The sequence below is a fragment of the Gobio gobio genome (assembly GCF_949357685.1).
Source record: "Gobio gobio genome assembly, chromosome: 4".
NCBI lineage: Eukaryota > Metazoa > Chordata > Actinopteri > Cypriniformes > Gobionidae > Gobio > Gobio gobio.
In genome coordinates this window covers 16,815,226-16,829,884 of record NC_137100.1, presented here as the reverse complement: position 1 = coordinate 16,829,884, position 14,659 = coordinate 16,815,226, and the positions used below count along the sequence as shown (strand labels likewise).

Here is a 14,659-nt window from a genome sequence, read left to right as displayed (position 1 = left end):
GTTACAAAAGATTGTTTTTTTTCTGGTCAATTATGAAAAGGAAGATATAATCTTTGTAAAGTCAGCAGCACTGTGTTTTGAAGGCTGATCGTAAGTGGAGTTAAAATGCTTTCCAAAATGGTGCAGTAATAAAATAATGTAGAGGGTTTTCTCTGTGGTTCAGCTGCCGTCCAAAGCAACTACATGTTCTTAATTAAGCTCAAAGAAGTTTATTTTTTGCATACACATAAACGTGTTTAGGCAATGAAATCCTCTTAAATGCAGAGTTATTTATGGTTTATTTTAGGGCTGGGCGATATGGCCCAAAAAAAAAAAAATCTGATTTATTAACATGGGGGGATTGAAGGAGTGAAAAGATTGAAGGATTGAAGAATGAAAATTATGTCATCATTTACTCACCCTCAAGTTGTTCCAAACCTGTATGAGTTTCTTTGTTCTGCTGAACACAAAAGAAAATATTTTGAAGAATGTTTGTAACCAAGCAGATAGAGCAACCATTGACTACCATAGTAAGGAAAAAAATACTATGTGGTTGCTCTATCTGCTTTGTTACAAACATTCTTCAAAATATCTTCTTTTGTGTTCAGCAGAAAAAAGAAACTCATACAGGTTTGGAACAACTTGAGGGTGAGTAAATGATGACAGCATTTTCATTTTTGGGTGAACTATCCCTTTAAAGGAGCGTTATTTTCCGGGTAATTTAGTCACAATTTGAACAAAAATTTTGTTTTTCATGAGATTTTGTGTCTTTCCTACAGAGGGAGTCCATATATTAGGGAGTGGAAATGACTAATAAGTCAATAAGTGGTCATCTGCTGCCATCTACTGGTTATAGTGGTAATTTCATATCTTTTTTAAATAAAAGTGCTTGTTTTCCACAAAGTGGTCTACACATAAAACATTTTTTTTTGACTATTTCTTCCACAATACCCCTTTAAACTTTTAGTTTTTACAAAATGACATTTTAAAGGGGTGGTAAACCACGATTTCCCTATTCTAACTTTAGCTAACGTGTAATGTTGCTGCTTGAGCATAAACAACATCTGCAAAGTTACAACGTTCAAAGTTTAAAGCAAAGGGAGATATTTGCTTTTAAAGAAATCAGTTTCTAAGGACTACAGCAAACGGCCGCTAGGGACTACTACACATTCACCCAGGTTTTGCTGACATCACCAGGCCCAATATTTACATAAACCCCTCCTCCGGGGAATATGAAATAAGGGGGGCGAGGCAATTTTGTATCGCCGCGGGGAAGCGTTAGTAGGCTGTGTTTTTGCCGCAATGTCGAAGAAACGCTGTTATTTTCATCCGGATTGCAGGTCTGGGGTACTTGCTCTGTTCAGCCTTCATAGGGACGGGGGTGCGTTGCAGAGCGTTTAACATACAGCATGTTATATGCACGTGTGTTTGAGTCAGCGGGGAATCAGGCGCGCGCAGGGCTTCCTGCAGAGGAGATCTAACATCTAAGCACATCTAACAGAGGAAAACATCCACCGTCTTCGCGATTTCAATGCCAGATTTGCACAACGTCAGCTGCGTGAAAAAAACACTGCCGGTGCGTGGATGTACGACGCGCACGCTGCACATTTCACGGAGGACAACACAAACTTCCACAAACTTCGCGAGTTCAATACAGGATATGCACAACGGCTTGTCCAGAAAGCTGGATTTACAAACAGAAGCTGTTTACGGGCCACAACCTGTAAGTCTGATTTATTTTTCATCGATGTGTTTTCCTGTAATAGGTTGTAGCAAGGAAGTAAACAGATGACAACGCTGTTCTGCAAACCAGTCTGTTAAATGCTCATTCATACTTAACGTTATCCGACGAACACCTATCGTTATAAACACTAACGTTAAAATCTCAACAGCGAACCTGGCATTACTGTAAATGATTCTTTGAGTAGAGCTTTTATGTATTGTTTATCTACAGGCATGCTAAACATGGTTCTGTGTGTGATTTGGCTAACTTACTAGTTAAAGCCAGTGCTTAGTGTTTGTTTTGGGTTAGTTCTTGTGACAGATATTTGGCTATAATCGTTCTAAAAATACAAAAGTAACAGTGCCATTCAGTAGCGATCATTATAGATCCGCAGTCTTTACTCTCGAGGACTGAACAGGTTCTGCTCGATCATCTTCACTCAAATGTTCTGGGTCTGATTCGGGCTCATATGGTTTTATTGACGCCGTTGTTTCTAATACTGAACAGCCTCCGGTAAAGGTAAGGGGCGTGACGTTTCCGACGTGCACTGCGGTTAGCGAATCACAACACACTGGGCCAGCTAACCAATCAGAGCCCACTGCGTATTTTTGAGGGACTGGCTTCATACAACCCGGAAAGCATCAGACCGTTTTACAAGGAGGGACAGAGCAGTGTAGAATAAAGGTCAAATATATGAAAAATAAGGCAATTTTTTTTAAAACGAAGCATGAACACATGTTACAGTGCACCCCACAAACACAATCAAGCCTTCAAAAGAATGTGTTTTACCACCCCTTTAAAAAATATTAAAATTGGATAATATTTAGAGTTTTGAAGTGCTGGAAAAAGTGTGAAGCACTTGAAAACCCTTGAAAAGTGCTTGAATTTCAATCTCAAAAGGTTGTACGAACCCTGAGATGAATAATGACAACAACATTAAATCCATGTGGTGTTACTACAGTAAATCATGTGGTGTTACTACAGTAAATCATGGTGAATGTTGATGATTTGTGACTGAAAGTTGTTCCAAACCTGTATGAGTTTCTTTGTTCTGCTGAAAAAAAAAATTTTTTTTTGAAGAATGTTTGTAACCAAGCAGCAACCAAGCAACCATTGACTACCATAGTAAGGAAAAACATACTATGTGGTTGCTCTATCTGCGCGATTTTCATTCAAACAAGTCGACGTAAACTACACATTTGAGTTAATTGATAAAATCGATTTATCACCCAGCCCTAGTTTATTTTATTTAGTTTTGTAAATTATAAAAGGTATCTTTTCCATGTTAATAATTTGAGTTTTTGTCCTAACCAGCCCCGAAGGCGACACGCGATGATCCTATTGTAGAAACGTTTTCTATTTTTTTCGACCTCGCGGTTGGAACAACAAAAAACATGCAAATGATAATATCAGGTAATGTTTACGTGCTTTATATAATGTGTATAATGTGACTTTGGATATCACTTAGTGCTCCCAGCTTTGTAACGTAGTCATTCTAAAAGCTAGACTGGGTAAACCCAGCCCGACTGCCAGCGATTTGATTTCGCCCTGCAGCTCAGGCTGGAAACCTGTACATCTTTTTATCCTGGTTCTGTTACAAATTTGCAGGAACCAATCACAAACCGGCTTATCCACCTGACGCGCTATTGGCGGGTTTAACACGATGATGGATAGAGAAGCGATGGATCGTTGGTCTGATTGGTTGAAGTACTATCCAATTGCGTACAGAGTCATTTGAATTATGCCCGTTGATCACGTCTCTTGTGGTCCGATTGGTTGAAGGATTATCCAATTGCGTACAGAGTCATTTGAATTATGCCCGTTGATCACGTCTCTTGTGGTCCGATTGGTTGAAGGACTATCCAATTGCGTACAGAGTCATTTGAACTATGCCCGTTGATCACGTCTCTTGTGCAGTAGAAAATACAGAGCAGACTTCCCAGACCAATGTTCAATCTTAAAAGATTGAGATTGGTCTGGTAATAGCCAGACAAACTAAAAGCAAAAATGGATAATTCACCTCAGATATCGAAAAAGAACGTTCAAACTGTGAACAAACAAGTATATTCTATGACAAAGATTGTTTAAGTAACTCTATGTATTTTTTGTAATGTTTAAATGGTGTAATATTTGTGAATTTGATTATGTACTTATCCATTTCCTTGCGAGCGCCGTCAAGATTAATCTCTGGTGCCATACACTTGTCGCGAGAGCCCGCCCACGCGCTGTTCTGATTGGCTGTGGTTTTTGATTGATTTGTCGCATTCTCATTGTCGCATTGCGTCTGGTGTGGACAAATTGCTTGAGGCTGAAATCTTATCGCATCTAGTTAGGACACGGTGTTACTCTATGACTGTTTTTTCTAGTTTCCGTTTACTTTTTAGTATATTTATTATGGCGCCATTTTAATGCCATTACTAACCAAGCGCACGAATGATGCTTTCACGCACAGTAAAACGCTCCTGCGAGAGAATAACAGATCTACACGCGATGCAAGCACCTTTTTATACCCACGCGCGCATGAAAACTCCTCTGGGCGCAAATCAAGTCCTTGCGAGTTTGGACACGACTCGCTCAAGCTTCTATTTTGCTTGCGCAAAACCTTTTTCTTTTTAGCAGTCGTGGAGCGGGACTTTACTTATTTCATTGTAACCTGAAATGTCATTGGTTAATACTAGAGATGCTCCGATCAGCATTTTTGGGGCCGATCACCGATTACCGATCACCAAGATCATGATCTGCCGATTGCCGATCACTGCCGATCACAGAATGGCAATCTTTTATCTATAATCTTGCAGAGTTTGCACCATTTGTAGAAATGAAACTAACTCTAAATTAACTGAGTCAAGATCTTGAAGAACCACAAAGTGTTAATTTTAGAAAATGAGATAACTTAAGGCTACTGTAGGCCATCTTACCCAAATACATGTATATAATAAATGTATATAATTATCTCACCTAAATATTTGATCATGCAGAGCATTTTTGTTTTTAAAAACAATTTTTCAGGTAGGTCTAACATTAGTATTGAGGTAAGAAATACTAAAGACATTTAATAAGAAATCAAATGTAAATTAATATTGGTCTTCCCTGAATAAATTAAATTAGATTAATCCTTACACTTAAGGTTGCAAAAGTTAGTCATTCAAGAGCAGCGAGTGTCATAAAGGTTCATCAAGCAGCAGTTTATTCGACAGCTGTCACTTTAAGAGCGAACACGGATACATGCAGTTGCACAAACGTTCACTCGTCTCTCCAGACCGTGCGCGCGAGTGCTGAGCGGTTTGAACACTGGCAAGACTCAAAAATAAATGCAAATGATAAACTTTAGTGACGATGCGACACTGCCTCGATTGTGCAAAGTGGCAAATCCTGTGTCAACTGTGCAGCTCGATTTTAGTGCAGATGCGATGCGCTGATGTGAAGCCATTTGAGCATTCTGAGAGGGAAAGAGAGAGTGAGAGAGAGAGAGAGAGAGAGAGAGAGCGCGTACGCGGTGATTCACGTGCGCGCTGTTTGTGAACTTGCGTGCCACAGAAAGTTTTCAAATGACTGCGCAAGTTATTTAATATAGAAATATGAATTGTACCTCACCTTCAGCATTATAATTATTTTACCCGCGCTGGAAAGAGAATGAGACGGTGTCGCTGCATATCATGCCCTCGCTCTCACGGCAGGTGCGGGTTTATGTGTCGTCAGCATGCGATCGGTTCATGAGATAGGCCTTTTTGGAGACCGCCGATCAATCATCCCAAAGCGATTATCGGCCGATCGAGATCGGTTGCCGATCAATCGGAGCACCCCTAGTTAATACGGGAATTCAGTTGTGAATGGACGTCTGTTGTAAAACGATTCATCAACGGACCAGATGCAAGTGAGTTAAACTTTATTTACTGACTGATTGCATTATTAATATAATATGTCCTTACCAGATACTATGTTAACTTTATTTATTATTTTTATGGAGCTGTAGCTACTGGGGAAAACGAGAACACAGTTATATTTGCTGTAGTTCACCGCTACATTACCACTATACTTCCACTAAACAGTATCTATGTTTACCCAGCCACAATTAAATCAGTTCTGAGAACTTCAGAAATGTGAAGTGTGTCCATTAAATAGTTGTAACTATGATTCTAAATTCAAAATTGCTTCATGTGGCTTTGGATGAAAGATAAATCACTTGTTCATATCAGAACTCTAAGCAAGAGTTGTTGTGTAAGCTTTTTGTTATCATTCTTTGTCAGTTTTGAGTGGTTAATATATTTTCCATGAAATACAGTATAAAAGGGTTTCAGCACTTTACCCCGTTGAAAGGTTGCAGTTACAGTTACAGTACACAGCATGAATGATCATACCCCTCTGAAACCCAATTTAGAAACTAATCTTTATTTATAGGACACATTTCTTTTTTTTCTTTTTTATAATAATATGTTCAGATGTGTATGAGTACACCTGGCCACATCTGAACAAATTATTATTTAAAAAAAAAAATAATAATCATAGTTACAACTATTTAATGGACACTTTTCACATTTCTGAGGTTCTCAGAACTGATATATAATGATATAATGATATAAAACTGATATACATAACTGGTGAACTACAGCAAATATATCCGTGTGTTCTCATTTTCCCCAGTAGCTACAGCTACATAAAAATAATAAATAAAGTTTATATAGTATCTGATAAGGACATATTATATTAATAATGCAATCAGTCAGTAAATAAAGTTTAACTCACTTGCATCTGGTCCGTTGATGAAGCCATGTCTAATCGTTTAACAACAGGCGTCCATTCCCAACTGACTTCCGGAAACACGAAATTAACCAATGACATTTTAGGTTACAATAAAATAAGTAAAGTCCCAACCCATGACTGCCAAAAATAAAAAGATTTTGCGCGAGCAAAATAGAAGCTCGAGCGCGAGTGTGGGGAATGATGCATGTGCTGCGAGTCATGTCCAAGCTTGCAAGGGCTTGATTTGCACGCAGGAGATGTCATGCGTGCGGGTTTAAAAGGAGCTTGCGGGCTGCCGTCTGCACTCGGTTATTAATGGCATTAAAATGCCGCCATAATTTATGTAGTATCACATGAGTGCTGTAGTTCTGAATAACAGCACGTGAAGATATTCAGAACATAATTGTGAGAATGTTTTTGAATGAATCAACTAACTGAGCGATTCAATGACTTACAATAATACAAATACTGTCATAAATGTTATAAACAATCGGCCTCATTCAAGAAACACGAGCAGAAGGAATTTGTGTAAATCGTTTGTCGATTCATGAACCTGCTCTGCTCCCTACCATTTGTAAATGGTGCGTAAAACATTTGAACGTTCTGTGTTCTAATTTAGGCAAACCGATGACCGACCTCGCTTAATTCGATGCACTATGTACCATGATAATATTTCACAAGTTGATTTGCCCTGTCTTTTTTTAATAGGCAACGCTTGTCACTGTCACTTTTTACTCAGCCGTCCAATCACATTGGAGGGGTGGCGGGACAAATACTACACTGACCGATCATCCTACTTGTACAACGACTGAACAACAATGGAGAAGTTGGAGAAAATGTTACTTTCAAAAGTTGTTTTACTCTATTTTGATTGCTTCCGTAGACATTAGGGGTGGCACGGTAAATGGAAAAAAAACGAACCGTTCGGTTCGCTTGTCTCGGTTCGGAGCGTGTGCGTGGCACGGTTTGACGCATGCGCAATGTATCCTCGTGCCCGTATGTTACCTCAGACAGTGGGTGTCCTTTTCGCGCGAAATAAGAGGTGTGTGTGTGTGGACATACAGTAAAGTAAAAGTGGAGTGCTGCAGGTCACGTCACGTGTAGAAATGCAAGTGGGAGAGATAAGGAAGGCTGCCCGGAGTTGGAGGATGCGCCAGCGTCGTATAGCAGGCAGGGCAGATGGAGAGCGGGAGCCGCGCGCGCCCGTTGTGCATTCACACACTGGCAGTGTTTGTCTCGCGCAGCTGAACCGCGGCTCGTGTATTGCAAATACAGACAAATATTGTCCATTCAGTCACATTTTTCAGTGTTCTCCTCCGATCCCTGTCTGTCTCATGCTTTAATTTATGATGGGCAGCATATATCTGCTGCAAATGCAACCGTGTTCCCCTCTGTCTCATACACACATGCATATATAACATGTTGTATATAAGTAGTTCACATGATAAATGTAACATTTAAAAGTTAAAATATGCTTCTAGTTCTAATAATTTAAACATGCCTTTGAAGTTTGGGCAAAAACTTCTGGCAGTGTTGTGTTTTCATGTATTTTTTTGTGCTTTTTTTTTTCACAACGCTGGATGTCATATGGTGATTGTGAAACACACGGAACACTTCATGGTGAAATTTGTTAATCAGGTCAGCTGAATTAAAGCCACAGTGCATTGTTCTGATCAAAATTGATATGATTAACATGAAAAATGTTACGCCAATGTGTCGGACTCGGTAGACAGCCAGTTAGGAAACAACTTGATATAACAATTTTTTAATACTGTATCCTAAATTTTGGATGATTAAGCCATATATATCATATGCTGAAGTAAATTTCTGGAGTGTTAACGATTAAAAAAAAACAACAAGAACCGTACAGAGCCAAAAACCGTGACCCTAAAACCGTGATACGAACTGAACCGTGGGTTTTGTGAACCTTGCCACCCCTAGTAGACATCGGTGTTTTTATCCAAACTTTACTTTTATTTATGTACTTCTGTGATAATATTAATATGTGTAACATGGAACAGGGCTCTACGCATCTAACATTTTTCTTGAGGAGCACTTGTGCTCCTAATTTAAAAAAATTAGGAGCACAGTCAAAAATTTAGGAGCACTTTCTGATCAATAACACGCATTCCAATTATAACTTTCCCATTACAGGACTATCTTTGTCCCTTTAAATTAATGTCCAGGGGCATTTTTACCATTATAAGAGCAATGTTTTCTAATCTTATTAAATATATGGATCATCTTGTCAATTTCTTCAATTAAAATAGGAAAGTTGTTTTTAAAATGTTAATTTAAACAATAAATTCAGTTAGAGCAATAAGACACAATCAGACTGTTACCATTCTAATTAAATCAGCATCAAAAGATCCATCTTTTCACTGTAGAAGTGGCACAGCAGCTCTGAAGTGGTGTTTAGACTGTTTAAGATGACGGGACGCGCGCAGCTCATGGGTAAATAATGTTGTATGAATGTTTTAAATATACATTTTTGAATTTAGAAATGGGCTATGTACAAGTTAAACTTAAAAGTTTGATATTTTAAATAAAAAGTTAATGCAAAGTATATGAAAATAAAACCGCCAGTAGGTGGCGTCAAGTCTATGTGTGAGTCATTGATTCAATCGTTCAAACGCAGATTCATTTGAATCGAACCGCTTGGAGATGCGCAACAGTTCTGGTGTAGTTTTGATTTTCACGAAATAAACAGTATAGTGGCTAAAACGTTGTTACTTAACATCATCTTGTCTATTGGACTTTTGTACAAGATAAGTATCACATTTGCAATCATGCCAACTCGGAGCAATAGCAGTCCGTAACTTTTGGCGCTTAATACAGAACTGCATGCGTTTTGCGGAAGAACCTAACTGGAATAAAATAGTCAGAATATAAACACTTATGTGTACCGTAGTGATTCAGGGTAAGATAAAAACACGGTTTGGAAAATGGATTTATGATGTTCTCTCATATATACATCTAGTAATTTTTAAACACGATAAAAGTTGTGGACTGCAGCTGATGAAGATTAAATCTAGAACTCATACAGGGGCTTTTTTAAATTATTATTTATTAATTCATTTTTGGTGGCACTTTTGCCCCAAGCCCCCTTCCTACCTTGTTTGTGATAATCCAAATGTGGTATTTCTAGTTAATTTGGATTTGGCTGCAAATAAACATCAGCGTGAGGCGTCTGGTAAGTGCGCATGGCTGCGTCACACAATCTAAACAATCTGTGAAGTGTAGTCCGTTGCACACGTTTTTTGCACATGCTCTGCTGACAGAAGGCACGACAAGCAGTCGATCGCAGAACGAAACGTAACTGTTGCTCAGTCAGTGTTGATGCACTTTGGCATTTGTAGTTATTATTCCGATTGTATTGTACATCTATTCATGAGAATCGATTGGGTCACTCGCACCGGTGTGCCTAAATATTTTTTCACAGTCGCACGCAGTAATTTTCAGGCGCAAATGCGCCCAAAATGGTTGCTATGTAGTGCCCTGTGGAACCTTAAAAAGGGTTCTTTTAAGCACCAAAAAGGCTTCTGCTATTAGGAACTAGGGGTGGGAGAAAAGGTTGATGCATTGATGCATCGCGATTCGTTATCCAACGATTCAGAATCGATTCTCAAAAATTCAGAATCGATTCTGTGTTCAATTCTAGCGTGCACGGGGTCACCGGCCAAACGTTGATTAGGCGAACATTCGTATGCTGGTGAATTGGCTTAGTTTAAGACACACTACGACCTGCTCAGGGGCGTCGCACCCGTGGGGACACTTTTCCCGGTGAGAGGGTTCAACACCCGCACGTTTTATGCAGTTTTTCCGCAGTTTCGCTCAAACGCCTTACAGCAGTCGCTCCTCCGTTTCTCTGGCCGCTGTGTCTGCGCTCGCTGCGGCTGCTTCCCCATTTCAAAAATGTATTTTGCTTGTTAAATGCAAAGTTTTTAATTTCAAAAGCATTTCTGAATTAAGTTCATATTTCCAACAAACGAAATTCTGAGCCAAAATAACGACGTGGTGCTCAAGTAGGCTATAAGGCGCTTTCCTTGCCATTAATGCTTAATAACACTCCTATGTCTCTAATGCGGTGGCCGGGACATAAACCAGCATCCATTGCATAATTTTTGGAATGACTTATCGAATATTGCTGAACTACTGCACAATGTTTCAAACGAGTGGAAAACTCTGAACAAAGACTTCGTTTTGGCGAGTGATTCGATAAATGTCTCTAACATGACTGTTGCAACTCGGCAAGTTCTCTCATGTGAGATGTTATGTGCACACACTGAATTTGGCTTCTCAGCATGCGCTAAAGTTGTTTTTCTTCTGCATTAGCCTATGTTTTAAAGATTTGTTCTTTGCAATTATATGGCTTACTATGTTTCATTAGAGCTTGTTAATCTTGAATATAACTTTGTTAATAAAATAAAAGTATTGAAAGAAATCTTTATAATCATTTTTAATATGGCAATACTGTCAAACAGATATTCTAACTAAAAACAAAACACAAATATTAGCTAAAATTTTGGTTAAAATGTAAAGCTCATGTATTTGCACAGGAGGATAATTAGTTAACAAAAATGTATGTTAAGAGTTGCTTTGGGAATCGGATCGTTACTCCCAGAATCGGAATCGGATTGAATCGTTAAGTGCCTTAAGATTCCCACCCCTATTAGGAACCCTGTAATCTGGCACTGTAACCATTTTTCTAAAGCGTGTAGATTTTCACCATGAATTCCACTGTTGAACATTCATATTAAAAAAAAATTGGAAAAATGTGGGCCGATGGCTTCAACAAAACCATATACCAAGTTAACATTCAAAATCAATTCCCATAAATATGGAGAAAATCAATGGGATTTTTACTTCCTGAACCATACTGTTGAACTCTCTTAGAATTAAGATACAAATAATGAAATCACTTTGACTATGTCACAAAACTGTGCGTCTACAAATATTTAAATCTATGTATGTAAGTATACGTGTAGTTGAGTAACTGACCAATGTGTAACGGTTTATGGTAGTGCACACCAGTCATAGTTATTGCCATGTAAACTGTTGTGTGTGAGACGTTCGTATGATGTCATACTTGTCTTCTGATACTGTGTGGATGCATGGTGTTTGATGTGCATGTAAAGTGTGTGTGTGTGTGTGTGTTATTAACTGTGTTTGAAGTGCATCTATGCAAGTGTTCTAGTGATGATATTGGTTGTGCAGGTGTTTTTAATATGTATGTACGATGGCGTGTGTACGAATGTGATGTGATATGTATACGTATGTATGTAGTAGTATGTTTAATGTGTGCGTGTGTGTTATCATCACTACGAAGTATTATGTGCTGTTTTGACTCTCTCAGACGCGCGTGTGTGTGTGATGCGTATGTGGTGTTGTTGTTGTGACTCACTCAGGCGGGTAGAGTCGCAGCTCCTCGATGTCCCCCAGGAAGCCGAACAGAGTTCTCATCTGATCACTGCTCACGGCCGACGACAGATTAGTGATTTGAATCACGTTCGTTCCAGGCATCCCGTTCATTTCACAACAGACTGAGGTTCAATACTCTGAAATACAGCGATGCACCAGAGTGGTCAGCTTTCGGATAGGCGCTGACCTGCGGGAAAACTCGTTAGCAGGGAGCGCTGCTGCGGACAGCAGCCAGGGAATGAGCTCTCCTTACACAACAGCGCCGCCCGCTGGTCTGGAGGTTCAAGCTACAGAACAAAACCAGTGAACGCGTAAAAGGGATAGTACAGATGCCCAAATTATGACATAATTTCGATAATAATTGGTTTAGAGGTGAAATATATTTGGGCTAATAACGATACTAAACATATTTAATTGATGTATTCATTCATTCATTTTTATACACTACTATATTAAACAGCTAATGTGTATGTTATCTACTAACAAACAGTTAGGAGCCTAGAGAACAAAGTAGTAGCATGTGCTTTATTATAGGGATAGTTCTCCCAAAAATTTAAATTCTGTCATTAATTACTCACCTTTATGACATCCTCCATCCACACCTTGATTGGCCTGGCTGTGGATTGATGTGTGGGATCTTGTCTAATATCAAATTTGGCATGAGTTGGTTATCTTACTTTGGAATGAAGGCTTTATTTGCTTTCGGTCTCTAGACATGATGCAATTGCTCATTTGGCTCTTTCTGCTTTATCCCAGCAGGCACAGTATGTCAATGTGACGTCAGAAAGACGTTGGACTATTGGACGTTGGACTATACAACGTCAGTCAGACGTCATATTTTGGTTGAAAATTTAAATCGTGTTGATGTCTAAACCCAACGTTTGTTTGACATCAAGCTCCAGACATTTAATTTTGGTTGGAATAAGCACCGCACTGTAGAAAACAAAAAAAAAATCGTAAAAAAGGGTAATATGTGTGGCAGGACATTAAATCTATGAAGATCTCACTGTAAAAAATTGTGCTGTAAAATAACGGTAATCTACTGGCAGCTGTGGTTGCCAGCAATGTACTGTTTATTTACAGCTCTCCTTTTTTACAGTATGTTACCGTAAAAATACCGTGAAAGATAACTAATTTCATTTGAAAAAACGATTGCTTCAAACAGTTCTCATTTTAAAACTAGTAAGCATATGGTGTTTGTACTGTAAACATTTAATTTGAGTCCACTGAAAATGAACATTTCTTAATATAAACTGCGAACGCATAATGTGCAGTAGTGAAATAATTAAAAACATGACTTTAACTTAAATTTGTACAGTTCATTGTTAGCAATAGCACACATGTATGTGATAAATTACTCAACAAACAGCTAATAACTGCATAAGCAAACACAGTCACTGACTTTAAATAAAGCATCAGGCAGCATTTCATCAGTGTTTTTCTGCTCATCCTGGACTGAAGCACAGGCTCTACTCTCCAGCACAATGGTAACCTACAAAACTAATTAATTAAACTAAAAGATCTCTTATATATCATCTTGTTCAACAACACATAAAAACAGTTCATTTTAATATTTACTCTCCTTATAAGTTACTAACTGCGGACAACTTTTTTCTATTAAGTTTCACTACTATTTCAGTGTAAAAATCTTGATTCATCTGGTAAATCTGACTGTTACGTTTTGCAGTATATTACTGTTTTTTCTTTGATTTTACGGTAATCTACTGGCAGCTCTGGTTGCCAGTAAATTGCTGTTTTTCCCATAAATTAATTTACAGTTGCTTACCGTTAATTTACGGTTCACTAAGTTTTTTTTCCATCTAATCCCATTAACCCTTTAAACCCCACAGCAAAATTTCAGTTTTAAATGAACACTTAATGTAGAGTATATGTAGAGTAATTGAAGCATTGTTGAAGTTAATGAGATAATTAAGATACTAATTAAGTGATAATTGAGAATTAGTGATGAGCACCTGCTGTTAACAAGCAGAACCACTGAAGGAAAGAGAAACACAAGAACTACAACTGACTTCAGCCACAGCCTTAGATGAAATCAACTGAAAATAAAAGAAGACGTTAAATCTCTGAAGATCTCAGCAGAGGAGGATTCAACAACCCCACAAACAGCATTACCAGCTTCACTTATTACTAACCAGATTGACTTTATTTCTGTTAGACATCTACAGAAGCTCTTATTGAAAATTAACAGATCAAATGAACTTTTGATGTTTAATTGAAAATGTTCACCATTATGGTGATTAGTGTTTGCTTCAGTTGGGCTCTTGACCCTTGACATTGTAACAATAGCTTTTCTTTGGCTTTTATAATCGTGTGTTTCTAAGACACATTTGTTGTAGCAAAAAAAGAGCCAAGAAAAAATGTGATCAGATGTTATTAATTATGGTTATGATGTTAAGATATTTTATTGAAAAGAATTGTTTAGAGTGTGTCCTTCAGTTGGGTAGTCTGACTTGACATTTTAACATTAGTTTTTCTCTGGCTGCTGTAACTGTGTTTGTTATGGCAAGTAATAATTAATAATCAGCATATGAATCTCAACAATAGTGACATGCTTAATGCCACAATGCATTCTGGGAGCCATAGACTAGTTTTGTATGAAGCACCCAGAATGCATTGCGGCATGAAGCATGTCACCGTTATTGAGATTCATACGCTGATTCTTTAATATCTGTGTGTATTTTTCTAGTGCATAATCTCTCATATTAGAAAACTGCTGGACAATCACATGACTATTACAGTCAATAATGGGATATTAATAACATGACATCTAAAAAA

At 38.2% G+C, this 14,659-nt stretch overlaps 1 protein-coding gene across 1 annotated transcript in view; it reads right to left on the bottom strand.

Annotated features, from left to right (window-relative positions):
* Positions 1 to 12,139, bottom strand: part of srek1 (splicing regulatory glutamine/lysine-rich protein 1) — a 31,858-nt gene extending 19,719 nt beyond the window's left edge. Inside the window, exon 1 of the mRNA XM_079814316.1 lies at positions 11,847 to 12,139. Within this exon, the coding sequence (XP_079670442.1) occupies positions 11,847 to 11,974 (128 nt within the window). The 5' untranslated portion in view covers positions 11,975 to 12,139. The remainder of the gene's footprint in view (positions 1 to 11,846) is intronic.
* Positions 12,140 to 14,659: the final 2,520 nt, after the last annotated feature.